Raw genomic sequence first — 12,829 nt, forward strand, 5'->3', positions numbered from 1 at the left:
CGTGTCTTATTTCATTAACATTCATTCTTATGGGTCATCATCACCTTTAAAAAAACCATAAATAAATATATATCGAAAGTGAATTCTTTGAGCCTCTGGACGAGTTCTGTCTATAAGGAAATTCATGTTGTGGACTTCATTTTCTTTGACAGCATCGAAAAATATTGGAAAAACTGCTGAGAAAAAAAATTCCGATCAAGTGGTCCAAGAAGAATCCTGTGGAGCTTTTTTTTCTTTTTTTTTGAAGATAATCGATTCTTCAAAAAAATATTAATGTCTATCAAAGGTTTTGCCAGAAGAAGTAAAAAGCCAAAAATATCCGGAGACCATTTGGCAAAAATATGTTTTGGGGAAATTGTCATCAAAGAAAGTATCAGCCGGATGTTTGACAGCAGGTAGAAATGAATGTTGTTGGGGGTTTTTTTTGCCACGGGGGCTTATTTTATTCCTGTATTCCACTTTTTTTACTTGAAGTCTTTACGCTCGTTTTAGGATTTGGCCTGTTGGGATCCGCCTCTGTAATTAGACTATTTTACTGACACTGATCCCTGACAATCGTTCTGTTTCCCTGCAGCACATTGTTCATCCTGACACTCTTTGTTTTATTTACAGTGTTGGTGGTTTTTCCCTTCTGCATGTTTGACGTTCGATTTTAGTCAACTGAGCCCCCAAATGTTTCTGCTTTGATTTTCTTCCAAGAATGACAATAATGCGATCAGCCTTTCATTCAATAACAAAATCCAATCGGCTGTATATTTTCATTGAACTGCTTCATCTCCATTCTCAGATTTTAAAGGGTTTTAAAAGTCGCTGGTATTTATCGTTTGGGTTGTTGCGCTGCTGCTGCTTCAAAACTTTACCTCGCTCACTCCTCCTCTAACCAAAACACTGCGCTGTGCGCTCCGGTTGGTTGCACGGTGCTGCGCGCCGATTGGTCGCCCGCTCCTCATTGTCACGCTGTCAATCCACATCACATGGTCCGGCCACTAGGCCTATTAACACATGAGCTTGGCGAACAAGTTTACAGACTTCTGTTGCAGAGCCGTGGGGGACAGAGCAGCTCTGAGCGGAGAGAGACCAGAAGCACCTGCAGACACATTTGCCTCTTTGGGGAAGAACTTTTTTTCCCCCAGTATCGTCTTATGAGACTGGTCAGTACCTCTACCTCTTTGACTTCCAGAGCTGTTTTTTGAACTTTTTTTCTTCTTCATGTGCCTGTGAGAGAAACACTAAGAAGCTGCCAGAATGTACAACATGATGGAAACCGAGCTCAAGACCCCGCTGCCGCAGTCCAATTCGGGCTCCGGCGCAAAGAACAACAGTGCCAGCGACCAGGAGCGTGTGAAGCGGCCCATGAACGCCTTCATGGTGTGGTCCCGGGGACAGCGGAGGAAGATGGCCCAGGAGAATCCCAAAATGCACAACTCCGAAATCAGCAAGCGACTTGGCGCTGACTGGAAACTTCTGACCGACGCTGAAAAGCGGCCATTCATCGACGAGGCCAAGCGCCTGCGCGCCATGCACATGAAGGAGCATCCGGATTATAAATACCGTCCCCGCAGGAAGACCAAGACCTTGCTTAAGAAAGACAAGTATTCTTTGCCCGGGGGACTGTTGCCGCCGGGAGCCAACGCCGTCAACAACTCGGTGTCGGTGGGCCAGCGGATGGACGGCTACGCGCACATGAACGGCTGGACGAACAGCGCGTACTCCCTCATGCAGGACCAGCTGGCCTACCCTCAGCATCACAGCATGAACAGCCCCCAGATCCAGCAGATGCACCGGTACGAGATGGCGGGGCTGCAGTACCCGATGATGTCCTCGGCGCAGACCTACATGAACGCGGCCTCCACGTACAGCATGTCCCCGGCGTACACGCAGCAGACCACCAACGCCATGGGCCTGGGCTCCATGGCGTCCGTGTGCAAGACCGAGCCGAGCTCGCCGCCCCCGGCCATCACGTCCCACTCCCAGCGGGCGTGCTTGGGGGACCTGAGGGATATGATAAGCATGTACCTGCCCCCCGGCGGGGACAGCGCGGAGCATTCCTCCCTGCAGAGCAGCCGGTTACACAGCGTCCACCCGCACTATCAGAGCGCAGGGACTGGCGTCAATGGGACGCTACCTCTCACCCACATCTGAGAGCGACGGAGAGAAACAGACTTCAAACTTAATGAGAAAAAAAAAAAAGAGTACTTCGGATACTTGAACTTTTTTTTTTTGATTTTTTTTTTGGTTGCTTAACAAACAACGACGTTCAAACTGTTTTTGTTGTTGTTGTTTTTGTTGTTGTTGTTGTTCTAAAACAACTTTTATCTCAACATCTTTTTTGAGTTCATCCATTTTAAATGAATTTTCAAAATGGATCGAAGCCGAGCGTCGAGCCCATCAGAGTAAATTGCATTGCAAAGAGGCTTTTTTATCACAAATATAAGCAATCAACATATGTAGAAGAATTGGACTTCTATATTTTAAATAATGCCATATTTTCTCTCTGTGAAAAGGCATGGGGGCCTCGGGAAGAGGCTGGTGTGTTTCAGAAAAGCTGGATGGAAACTTGGTACATAAATGTTTACACTTAATTTGTAGAATGTCAGTTGTCTCGACTGTGTCCAAATTTTGTAGTCTCTCTCTCTCTCTTTATCCCCCCCCCCTCCCCCCTCACGACCTATAGGTTAAAATGATATGTTAAGACAGTGCGGGTCGCAAACGCAAAGTTTTATTTATAGTATGATGTTTTCCCCTTTTCCTTTTATCTTGTGAACCCGATGTTTTTGTCACGTGAAAAATGTTCCAATTTGTTTTTGTAAAAATGTTCTGTTCTGTGGATGGTTCTGACAAGTGTCATGTTTACTCATTATTCCTGAACGAAAAAGTTTATTTAAACTGACGTTTCTACATATTTTAAGACCATCCTTCTATTCTTAAATGCTGAATAAATTTGTATGAAACATGAATCGAGACTCTGTCTTTTCTGCGTAATTTGGATATGTTGTTTTAAAAAAAAAAATCTCTGGAGCACAGGTTTTCTCTCAAGGGACTGTATAATTGAAACTTATTTTGTAGCTGGTGTGTGAGCATCTTCAAACAATTATTTTTTGTAAAGACTAAACAACTATAATTTACATTTTTAAAATGCCTGCTCCCAGTTATTATAACAATACAGGCACATGCAGTGGAATTTTCACTTTCTTTTCATGAACCGTGGGATTGTTTGGTCCTACAATTCTTTTACAAGTCATAAAGGTATCGAGAAAATATAACTTTTTTTTCGTGGACCTATATATATATATATATATATATATATATATATATATATATATATATATATATATATATATATATATAAAAACTGTTTATCCTTTTAAACATTCATTTGAATTGAGAATATAATTTAACATAATAAACATTTGTTTTTTGGGGGGGGGCAAACTTCTTTTTTAAAGGCTCATAGTTATGGAATTGACATTTGTAGAAAATGAAAGCATCTCAGTTCATATAATTTCACTTTGAATTACTTAAAAAATATATTTATATATTTCGGTGAAAAGCTGTATTGTTTTTTTTGCCTTGAATAAGTTGTAATATTTTCCCTTTTTGGTTTCGTCCCATCACTTTCTGAAGTTTCTACTTGGTGAAGGCAGTCGACGAGTATTTAGCTCCAAGGGCTGTTGCCACTTCTTTGCCTCCGTCAGTTTGAAAGTGTTTTTCCATAATTCATCACAAGAATTCACTTGGATCATTTCTACATAAAAAAAAAAGAATCAATTCAAGAATCTTAACATAAAAAATAGGAACGGGAATGAGCGTTGGATCACATCACATTAAACATTTGTATCGTTAAGTTTATATCCCATAAAACCGGTGCGATGCCGTCAGAAGCTGTTTTAAGAAGTTTTGTAAATTAACCTTGTATGTCAGTGCTCATGTGCCAAAGTATAAAATAATCTGTGACTTTCTGCTTGGCAAATAAAAAAAAAAAGTAATGTAATAAATTACATTGAAACAATAAAACTAAATATCTTTACACTAAGTTTGGCTTGTTTTCAGGGGATTTTCTCACTTAGTCTTTCATGTAATTTCAGATGTTGACAGAGACCCTTTTCTCCATGATCTGTCCAATTTAGAATTCTGTTAAAATGTATAATCTATACGGCAGATTAAATCTTTTTTAACCAAATTGCTCTTGACATTGCGTCACATTCAGAAACTTAACTGGCATCTCAACACACGCACTGTTGCTGACACTCTAATAATGCAAAGGTGTGTGTGTGTGTGTGTGTGTGTGTGTGTGTGTGTGTGTGTGTGTGTGTGTGTGTGTGTGTGTGTGTGTGTGTGTGTGTGTGTGTGTGTGTGTGTGTGTGTGTGTGTGTGTGTGTGTGTGTGTGTGTGTGTGTGTGCGTGTAAGAGAGAGAGAGAGAGAGAGAGAGAATGGACTGGCCTGCTGTTGCAGTGTACCCTGGGATAAGTAAGCTCCGGCCACCAAGAGGGTGAAGCAGTGGCGGTCCTGCTGGCCTTCCCACACTCCCTGTAGGACTTGATCCACAGCTCAGCACAGCGGCCAGGATTAGCCCCACGCACCTTTGTGGAGGGAAAGATTATCTAGACCTCCCTGCATTTACTGACAGGGTCTTAAGTCACTCTAGCGTGCCAGCAGCCACCCGTCACCTAATCACACTCTCCAACTCATTTTTTTGTAATTAAGCAGCTTTTCTCTTCCTGTTCCTCGGTGTCAGGGGTGTTTGCCGTGAGCTGGACGTGGGTTTTTTTTTTTTAAGTCACATATCAGTATCATAAAATGCTGTAACCTCAGGACGGCTTTCACCTGCACAACTCCTTTGATAAATACACAAATGTTGTGGGTTCACTTCCAACCTAAAGAGTGTTCTGCTTCGCCGCGATGCAAAAGTTTGAACACATTAGCCCAGTGAAATCCATCACACGGTTGCTGTTCAGTAGAGCTCCGCTCTCAATGTGATCGGTGGGAATTTGGCACAGAAACGTTATACCTACTGATGATTTAGGAGTGAAAATGTGTGGGAAGGTGTGTGCTTGGAACGTACACACCTATTGATTGAGTTTGAATGATCTGGCAGGGAAGCCATCCGTGTTTGGCTCCCCACCATCCTCAACCCCCCCTTGCCCTCCCCCTGCTGAGCGCCCGGAGGGCCTCTCTCCCCTGTCATGTGGAGCTCTGTGCCCACTCAGCAAGTGCAGGCATATCCCACTTCCATCTGCCTATGACCTCACAGCCCCTGTTTGTTTAACCCCCTCTCCAAAAACTAACCTAATTATAGCCTTGTAGGAACATGGATTCAGCGGATTCCCAGTGGATTCTGCCGCTGTGTGTCTGTGCGCACCTATGTATGTGTGCAGCGCATGCAAAGCTCCGGCTTAACAGCAGCAGTGCCATAGGCCATGTTTCAGTCAATCCTGTTTTTTCTCTCCCCTCTCATATAATGTCAGAACATGCCCTGCCTGATGCTTGTCTTTGGGGAGTATATGCGAACAAGGTGGTGAAAGCCAACGGGAGTTATGTTTTGAGTGTCTCCTTTGACGTCAGTGTGATGAGTGGAAAACTCATTACACAAATCTGGCTGACAGACTTGACGTTGGTGACATCACTAACTCGCCTGCTCGACTGGCTGGGCAACTTGCAGCAGGAACACACCTTCCAAACATACTCTCAACTCCTCGTGCAATCACAGACGCAAATCTGGAACCTCCTCCGCTTAGCAGATCAGACATCAGCCGTGGCAGCATATTTTCGAGTCTAACGGATGAACGAACGAGTGCAGTTAGGGACTGCATGAACGCACGAGTGCAGTTAGGGACTGCACCTATGACACACTGAGGCTGTATTGATTGACTGTGTCTGGGATCTCCAGGCGGCCCCAGAGAGTCCAGCCTGGAGGGACCTGGAGTGGCCTGTCCAGCGCGGAGGGGACTCGCGTGAGGTACTCAGATTGACAGCAGAGCGGTGTGTAGAGGTGCGGGGGTTGGGGTGGGGGGGTGGGGGTTAATCTCCCTGAACTGGGGCAGATGTTGTTAACGAGCTCTCTCAGGTCGACTCCCTGCGTGGGAAAATGGCATCAAATCCTCATGGGGTCAGGGCTTTTGGGCTGACCCACTGAGGGCCATCCCTCTCCACTGCACCGTCCTCTCAATCCCGTCTCAGTTCCCTCACCCACCCACTCCCTCGGCTGACGGCACTCACCGGAGACACTAGAAAATCACGTTTGACCATTATCATACCTCTCCTCTTTTAAGCACATCCCCAATATTCAGCTCCGTGCCCGAACACATGTGAGCACCAACGGACTTGTTCCCTGATGCAAATGTCACATTAATGATAGCTGGTTGGATCGCCGCGGCTTACACAACAGCGAGGAATGCTGAGTGGGAAATGCTTCAAAAGCAAGCATGCCGCCACTCAAGAATCTGCTTCCGCCCAGCAGCAGGTTACTTGAGCATATGTCAGCGAAAAGCAAATTAGTCTGAATTAAGGCCTTATAGACTCCCAGGCGCCCGAGCAGCTATAGGGTAGGGTTTGTAAAATAGCTGAGGGTCCAAATTAACTTTTTCATACACTGGAGGAAATTCTGTTTCATAATCTGCGAATGGTTTTCTCATACTGCATTAGTCAAATCTCTGGCTCTGATTTGATACAGGACATCTCTGCTGAAGGATGCGTGAGAAACACATGACATGATGGAGCTTGTGTGTGAGTCAAATCTTCTAATGTCTGCTTCAAATAATTACAGTTGGGGAGAAGAGAAAGTGCCATCCACCATCACCGTGATGTTTTCTGACCTATGTACAGACTGGGCACAAGTTGGCTGGATGTGGTTTCTTCTCATCACTCATATCCTCAATGGGCGTGTCTCCTTACCTTATCATGTCAATATGCCTGCTTCAGGGTTTATCCTGACTTAGCGTCTAATGTGAGGGTCATCCATTAAGGTGTCTGGCTCTGAAGGTGTGTTTACTTTGTCCCAGCAGGTGTGTGTGAATACGAGACATGTCAAATATGAGACAGGATTACCGCCTCTTTTGTCCCAAACAAAACAAATAGGAATCACACGAACAGCTGAACCGGGAGGATTCTGTTTTTTTGCTGCGCGGGCTGTGTGTTTAGTGAAGTTTCATACGAGGATCCTTTGACGTTTTTGTTCGGCTAAACGCTTGTGATGTTTACCTAAACTTGTATTCGCTTGTAATTGTGGTTTGGGGGAAGATGTGTAAAACCACACACGCACATTTACAAGCACACAACTAAGCATGGAAATGGATCTAGAGGCCTCTTCCTGAATAACCTGTAAGGGGCAATTACATACAAAGGGCTTGTTCTAATGTGTTAGGGATAGCTCAGACACTGAAGTGAGGCTCTCCGGTGTGTAAAAGTGTGTCTGCTGCAGATGGTCCCTTTCTGTGGCACATATCACTTTGTCTATGGACACTGGAGCATGTGGCGTTGCTTTTAATTTGCCAAAGTTCTGACCCCACTTCTGACCTGTCTTGGAAGCCCAGAAAAAAAACGGGGCCAAGTCTGAGTGTGCCGACGTCTACACTATGCCTAGGGACAGTGAGGAGAGTATGGGACTGCTGCAAGACAATGCAGAGTCGGGGGGGATAAGGAGTTAAGGGGTTGACAAGGGGGAAGATTAGGTCTCTCATCTAGGCCACAGATATTGATTAGTGTTTGTTGGGGACAGTGAGAAGGAACACAGATTGACAGACACACAATGGCGGAGTGGTGACTCTCTGCTCCATCAGAAGCCGTCTGATCATATCGCTATTGTGAGGATGCTGTGTTCATTCAGTAACCTGTACCTACATGTGTGTGCCCCCCCCCCCCCCCCCCCCCCCTCCGAACACATGCTCTCCATTCATATTAAAAAAGCAGAACATACTTGCACATGTTCAAAGGAAAAGGTATGCTGTCAAATGCACCCAATGTACGAGCAAAGATTTATTTCCCCGGTGGGCAGTGGTCAGGTTGGGGGTACTTTGACTTTTAGTGCAGTCCTGTGTGTGTGTGTGTGTCGGTGTGTGGGGTTTATGGGGAGTGTAACCCTGGGAACATGGGGGGAGGTGTGGAACACACTCAGCTGTGGGTCAGTCCTGACTGACTCTGTCACTTATTGATTAGTTGCCATGGAGAGTTAGTCCGGCCATCTCTCTTGGAGGTGTGTCCCCGAGGGCCAGCACCACTGCCCATATGAGCCTGTGGAGGCTTTGTCTGCAGGGGGTTTGAGTGTGTGTGTGTGTGTGTGTGTGTGTGTGTGCGTGCATCTTGTGATGACTGTGTGTGAGTGAGCGTGTGACCTCGCTAACTCTCACTCGCACTTCCTTCATCCTCATCCCTCCTCTTTTTGCCCCCCTGCGGTACTTTTCCTTGCAGTTAGGCACCATTCTCCCGAGCGGACCAACTCTGCAGTGGCTAATCTGCAGCGTCTCTGAGAAAAATGCATCAATGTTTATGCATACACCTACTCCCAAAGGGCCTGTAATAATGGGGATTGTAAACAAATTGTCCAAACTTATTGAGCTGTGAAATCCCCCGGATTTGTCCACTCATATGATCCTCTCATCTCTGCTCTCGTATTGTCATTGTTCCCATCGAACATGAAGACGCGGGTGCAGGAGGAACATGGATGGTCAGGACTCTGTGGTGCCAGAGGTCCACCTGCAGTAGCTGACGACTCCACTAACAGCCCAGCAGGGGGACAGTGAGGGTGTTTGTGTTCACACCTCTCTGGAATAATAAGTAGATTCACCAGTGCAGGTAGAGAGAACGGGGCAACATGCCAACTATTTGATTTCAGAAACAAGGTGGAGACTGAGCAATGAAAAGGCACAGATGTAATACAGCTCAGCGTGTTTCTTGATAGTTCATTTCCATGTGAACCAGTTTGTTTTAATTCCAAGATAGAATTTTAGCAAGGTCAAAGGACCTCATGATTGGGCAAAAATAAAATCAAAGATTATTTTTTCAAACTCTGGGTAACTCATACTTAAGTTCACAGACTGAATTCCTGCCCTTCTTTTTTGTGTGCAATGGCAGTTTTTGTCATCATTTTGCGAGCGTCCACTTTAGGTTTTCTTCCCAGATGCTGTGGTAAAAGATTAAGAAACCGTTGGCTTGTTTACAGTCTAGCTGAACACTGAAACTCCTGTTTCTTGACTTGTGGCATCCCAGACAACGTTTTCCTAACTGATGGGAAAGAAGGGCTGAACTGTGAAAATAAGACCCTTAATATTAATAAACTGGATTGATCCCTTAACTCTCCTCCTGTATTACAATGTTAAAGCATCTGGGGTTCTACGATTTTCGACTTGATTTCCACTTAAATTTGTAAATATAGTCAGAATAACAAGCGAGCTGCTCCTTCTTCTAAGAATATATGCGCACAAACTTCTTAACCCGCAACTTGATGACAGGCCCCCACTATCCCTCCCTAATATCACACCTTGGATGCATAAACATGCCTGTGCTCCACACATCACCCCTCCCCGGGGGGCCTGCATGGCTTTAGTGCCGCACTGTGACACCAATCAGGGGAGATGGCGGGCTCCATTGTCATGCAAACACCAATCGCTTCTTGTCTTATTCAAATGTCTGCCCTCTCTCTTTCTTTGCTCCCTCACTCTCGCTCAACCCCAACCCGGCTTCAACCCCCACCTCAACCCCGCCACCCCCGACTTCAGCCCTCTCTCTCGCTCTCTCCCTCTCTCTCGCTGTCTCTCCCTCCTTCTCAAGTCCAAGTAAATCCTCACTGAGAGTAGGATGGAGCCTCCAGGCCCGGGGATGCCGAGGCAGGCCTCTCTCCTGGGGGTCAGCCTGTGTCTCAGCGCATGGGGCTGTTTCCAGGCCTGACCAAGGCCATTTCATATTCAAATGTTACAATCAGGCCTCTGACCCACAGGGGGCTCTTTATGGTTGCGGCCCCAGGTCGCAGGGTCAAGATGGTGATTTAATAGCTGAGGCAGAGGAAAGGAGCGGGGGAGCCAAGTGATTTACGGGATGAATGAGTAATAAAAAAGCATTTTTCCTAAGTTGTCATGTAAATTTCAATCCTTATTCAATACGAGGCTCCCTCGGTCCGAGAGGCCTTCCTCAATGGCTTTCTAGTGGACTTTGGTCATTGAAAACTAAGAAAGTCCATTTTCTGCCTCTACTCTTGACTTGTGCTTGGTGTAAACAGTAGCTGACGGTAAGGCATCTGAGGATTAGGGATGGAGATAAGGACACGTTAAAGAGTCATCATGCTTGTGTGGTGCCACTGTGTCTCCGATGTCCTCATGCGCTGGAGTGGCCTGTTATTCCTGTCCCCGTGGGTGTGTTCTCAGCACAGCAGCTCCAGTAACATAGGCGGGATAGTATGTTTATTTACGTATGTGTGACAAAGAGCAAGCTAGATTGGATGCGTGCCAGCATATTATGAATGAAGTAGGGAACTCAAATGGCTTTTCGTCAACAGGTGGAAGCTGGAGGCGCAGTCAACACTTGGACCAGGCCCACTAAAGCATTTGACTTGTCAGTTAAGATGTTTCCTCATTGGCATCACACCATAGTGCTCTCTGTATGTGACTCATGTGGTGGTGTGTCCTGTTCAGGCCTTCCTATAACCTGAGTCATTTTTCAACCACAATCCAACCCTTACGTCTCAGAGCATCTTTGATGATGAGGCTGGTTTTTACTTATCTTCTCGGTTTCCCCACATCATCATAATCCCGGATTAGAGCCCTGTTCTTAAACTGTGTTTATGTTTTCATCTCAAGAATCACCAAAAGAAATGCAAGATGCTGTCGTTTGTTTAGAAATGTAATATGCGGGATTATATCATATCACACCGTATTAGTGTTAGAAAACAATATCCAAGTATAGATTACCAACATTAATTTACAAATATGGTATACACATTCTGTATATGTACATTCTTATATACATAGAGTATGTCTAGAACAATTTGAATTGTTGCAGCATATATAAAACAATAAAAACAGGCATGAAACCATGTTATTCTCACACTGGCCCAAACCAGTGTTAGTGTCTCACCTGCTGTGAGAGTGGTTCTCTGTTCATTTCTGTAAAAACAGCAGAACAACAGAACAGTTAAGAATATTAGGCCTTAACTTCAACTAACAACCTTAATGTCCTAAGCCATAGAAATAAAATCTGCAAATGCAGAAACATACTTTTATTTGTCACTTGACAGTTTTTAAACTGGGAAAAACTACAATTTAAACTTAACCCTGTCACTTACCAGTAATAGAAGTTTTAATATACTTTTGATGTCATACAGATTACAGTCTGTTCATCAACATTCAACTTCCGCAGCAACAACAACAACATAAAAAAAATCCTTCGGCCCACAAACTGACAACAATTTCGATAATTGGATGTTTGTTTGTCATGCCATAAAAGGCTGGTTGTGCTTTCTCAAATGTGAACCTACTTTTTTTCTGTCATTTTTAACATCCAATGATGAATTGATTCATTAAGAAGATATGCTGTCAATAATGTATATAATAAGCCCTAGTTTCATTACATTAGAGTGTCACCTGCGCATATTGTGTCCTTTATAAAAACCCGTTACGGTTACGTGTTTGGTTCAGTTTGTGTGTTTGTTTGTTTGTTAGCAGGATTAATCAAAACTATTTTGATGGATTCAAATGAACATTTTATCAAAGATGGGTCTCTCTACCATGGTAACTGGTGATTACATTTTGGGAGAAATCCAGATCCATATCTGGATCCAGGAGGATTTTGAAAGATTGTTCTTCACCATTGGGACATAGGGATTTGGGTGAAACAGCATATAGGTGGCCTGTGCCTTGGCGGATGTCTGCACTAAATATAGTTTTTCCCAATGGAAATATTGTTTCTGCGGGTGGAATGTGCAAAACCTTGGTTAAGACAAATTAAATTGGGTCAGTTTTCTTTTATGTTGAATAAATATCTGAGGTTTTATTATAGTAACATCATCATCTCATCTATCACTATAATCCATGAAGTAGCTTTGTAGGTTTAATAAGTTTGACCTCTTCTGAGAATGTCAGTGCAGATGAATATATTCATATTTGTAGCTCACACTAACGGTAGCAGAGGCCGGGAGCAAAGGGCGACATGGGGAGATGAAGTTGAGGGGCCACTGAGGGTAAGGTAGGGCAAGCCTCAGTGGGCACAGCTGTAGCTCAGAGTCATTACTGCTCCTCTACTGGTTCAGAAGAAAAGGGTCCGGTCTCGCCACATGGCCACTCTGCCACGGCAGCCCCTCGTCCCCTGCCACGCACACCCAGGAAGGCCTGGTAGCGCCAGGCGGCACCACTCGTGGTCTGTGCTCCTCTCACGTGTGGCACGGCAGTGGAGCAAAACAGCGAGGTGTTGCAGGGCAGGGACGAGACCGGGACGGAGGCAAGGGGTGAGGGGTATGGGTGGATGTGGAGGTTAAACCAGGGTAGGGGGGGGTCTCTGTTCCTTCCTCTCTTATCTCCTGACTCACCATTCTCTTTCCCATCCCCTCCTCTAAGGCCCCCCCCCCCCCCCCCCCCCCCCCCGACCCCACCACCCCTTCTCTCCCCTTTGTGGCCTGTGCACCTGCAGTCCTTGAATCTGGGCAATAAAGCTGAAGGATTTGTCCTCTGGAGGTTGGAGGAGAAGTGGGGGAATCATTAGACAGCATGAGAAATACAAAAGCAACAGGTTCAAACTGCGGTTGGACATGGTCCCGTGCCATATTCCACAGTGATGGGCTTGATGTAATGCAGTTTGACACAGAAGGAGCGAGTTTAAGCAGATTTGTGTCCAGATTTACACCCTGTT

At 45.2% G+C, this 12,829-nt stretch overlaps 1 protein-coding gene across 1 annotated transcript; it reads left to right on the plus strand.

The window, feature by feature from the left end:
- sox3 (SRY-box transcription factor 3) lies at positions 1 to 2,957 on the plus strand. Its single transcript, XM_035650383.2, has one exon. It carries the CDS (start codon positions 1,246 to 1,248, stop codon positions 2,140 to 2,142), a length of 897 nt encoding a protein of 298 aa, XP_035506276.1. The 5' UTR covers positions 1 to 1,245; the 3' UTR covers positions 2,143 to 2,957.
- The last annotated feature ends 9,872 nt before the right edge of the window (positions 2,958 to 12,829 follow it).

This window comes from Scophthalmus maximus, chromosome 9 (genome assembly GCF_022379125.1).
Source record: "Scophthalmus maximus strain ysfricsl-2021 chromosome 9, ASM2237912v1, whole genome shotgun sequence".
Lineage (NCBI taxonomy): Eukaryota > Metazoa > Chordata > Actinopteri > Pleuronectiformes > Scophthalmidae > Scophthalmus > Scophthalmus maximus.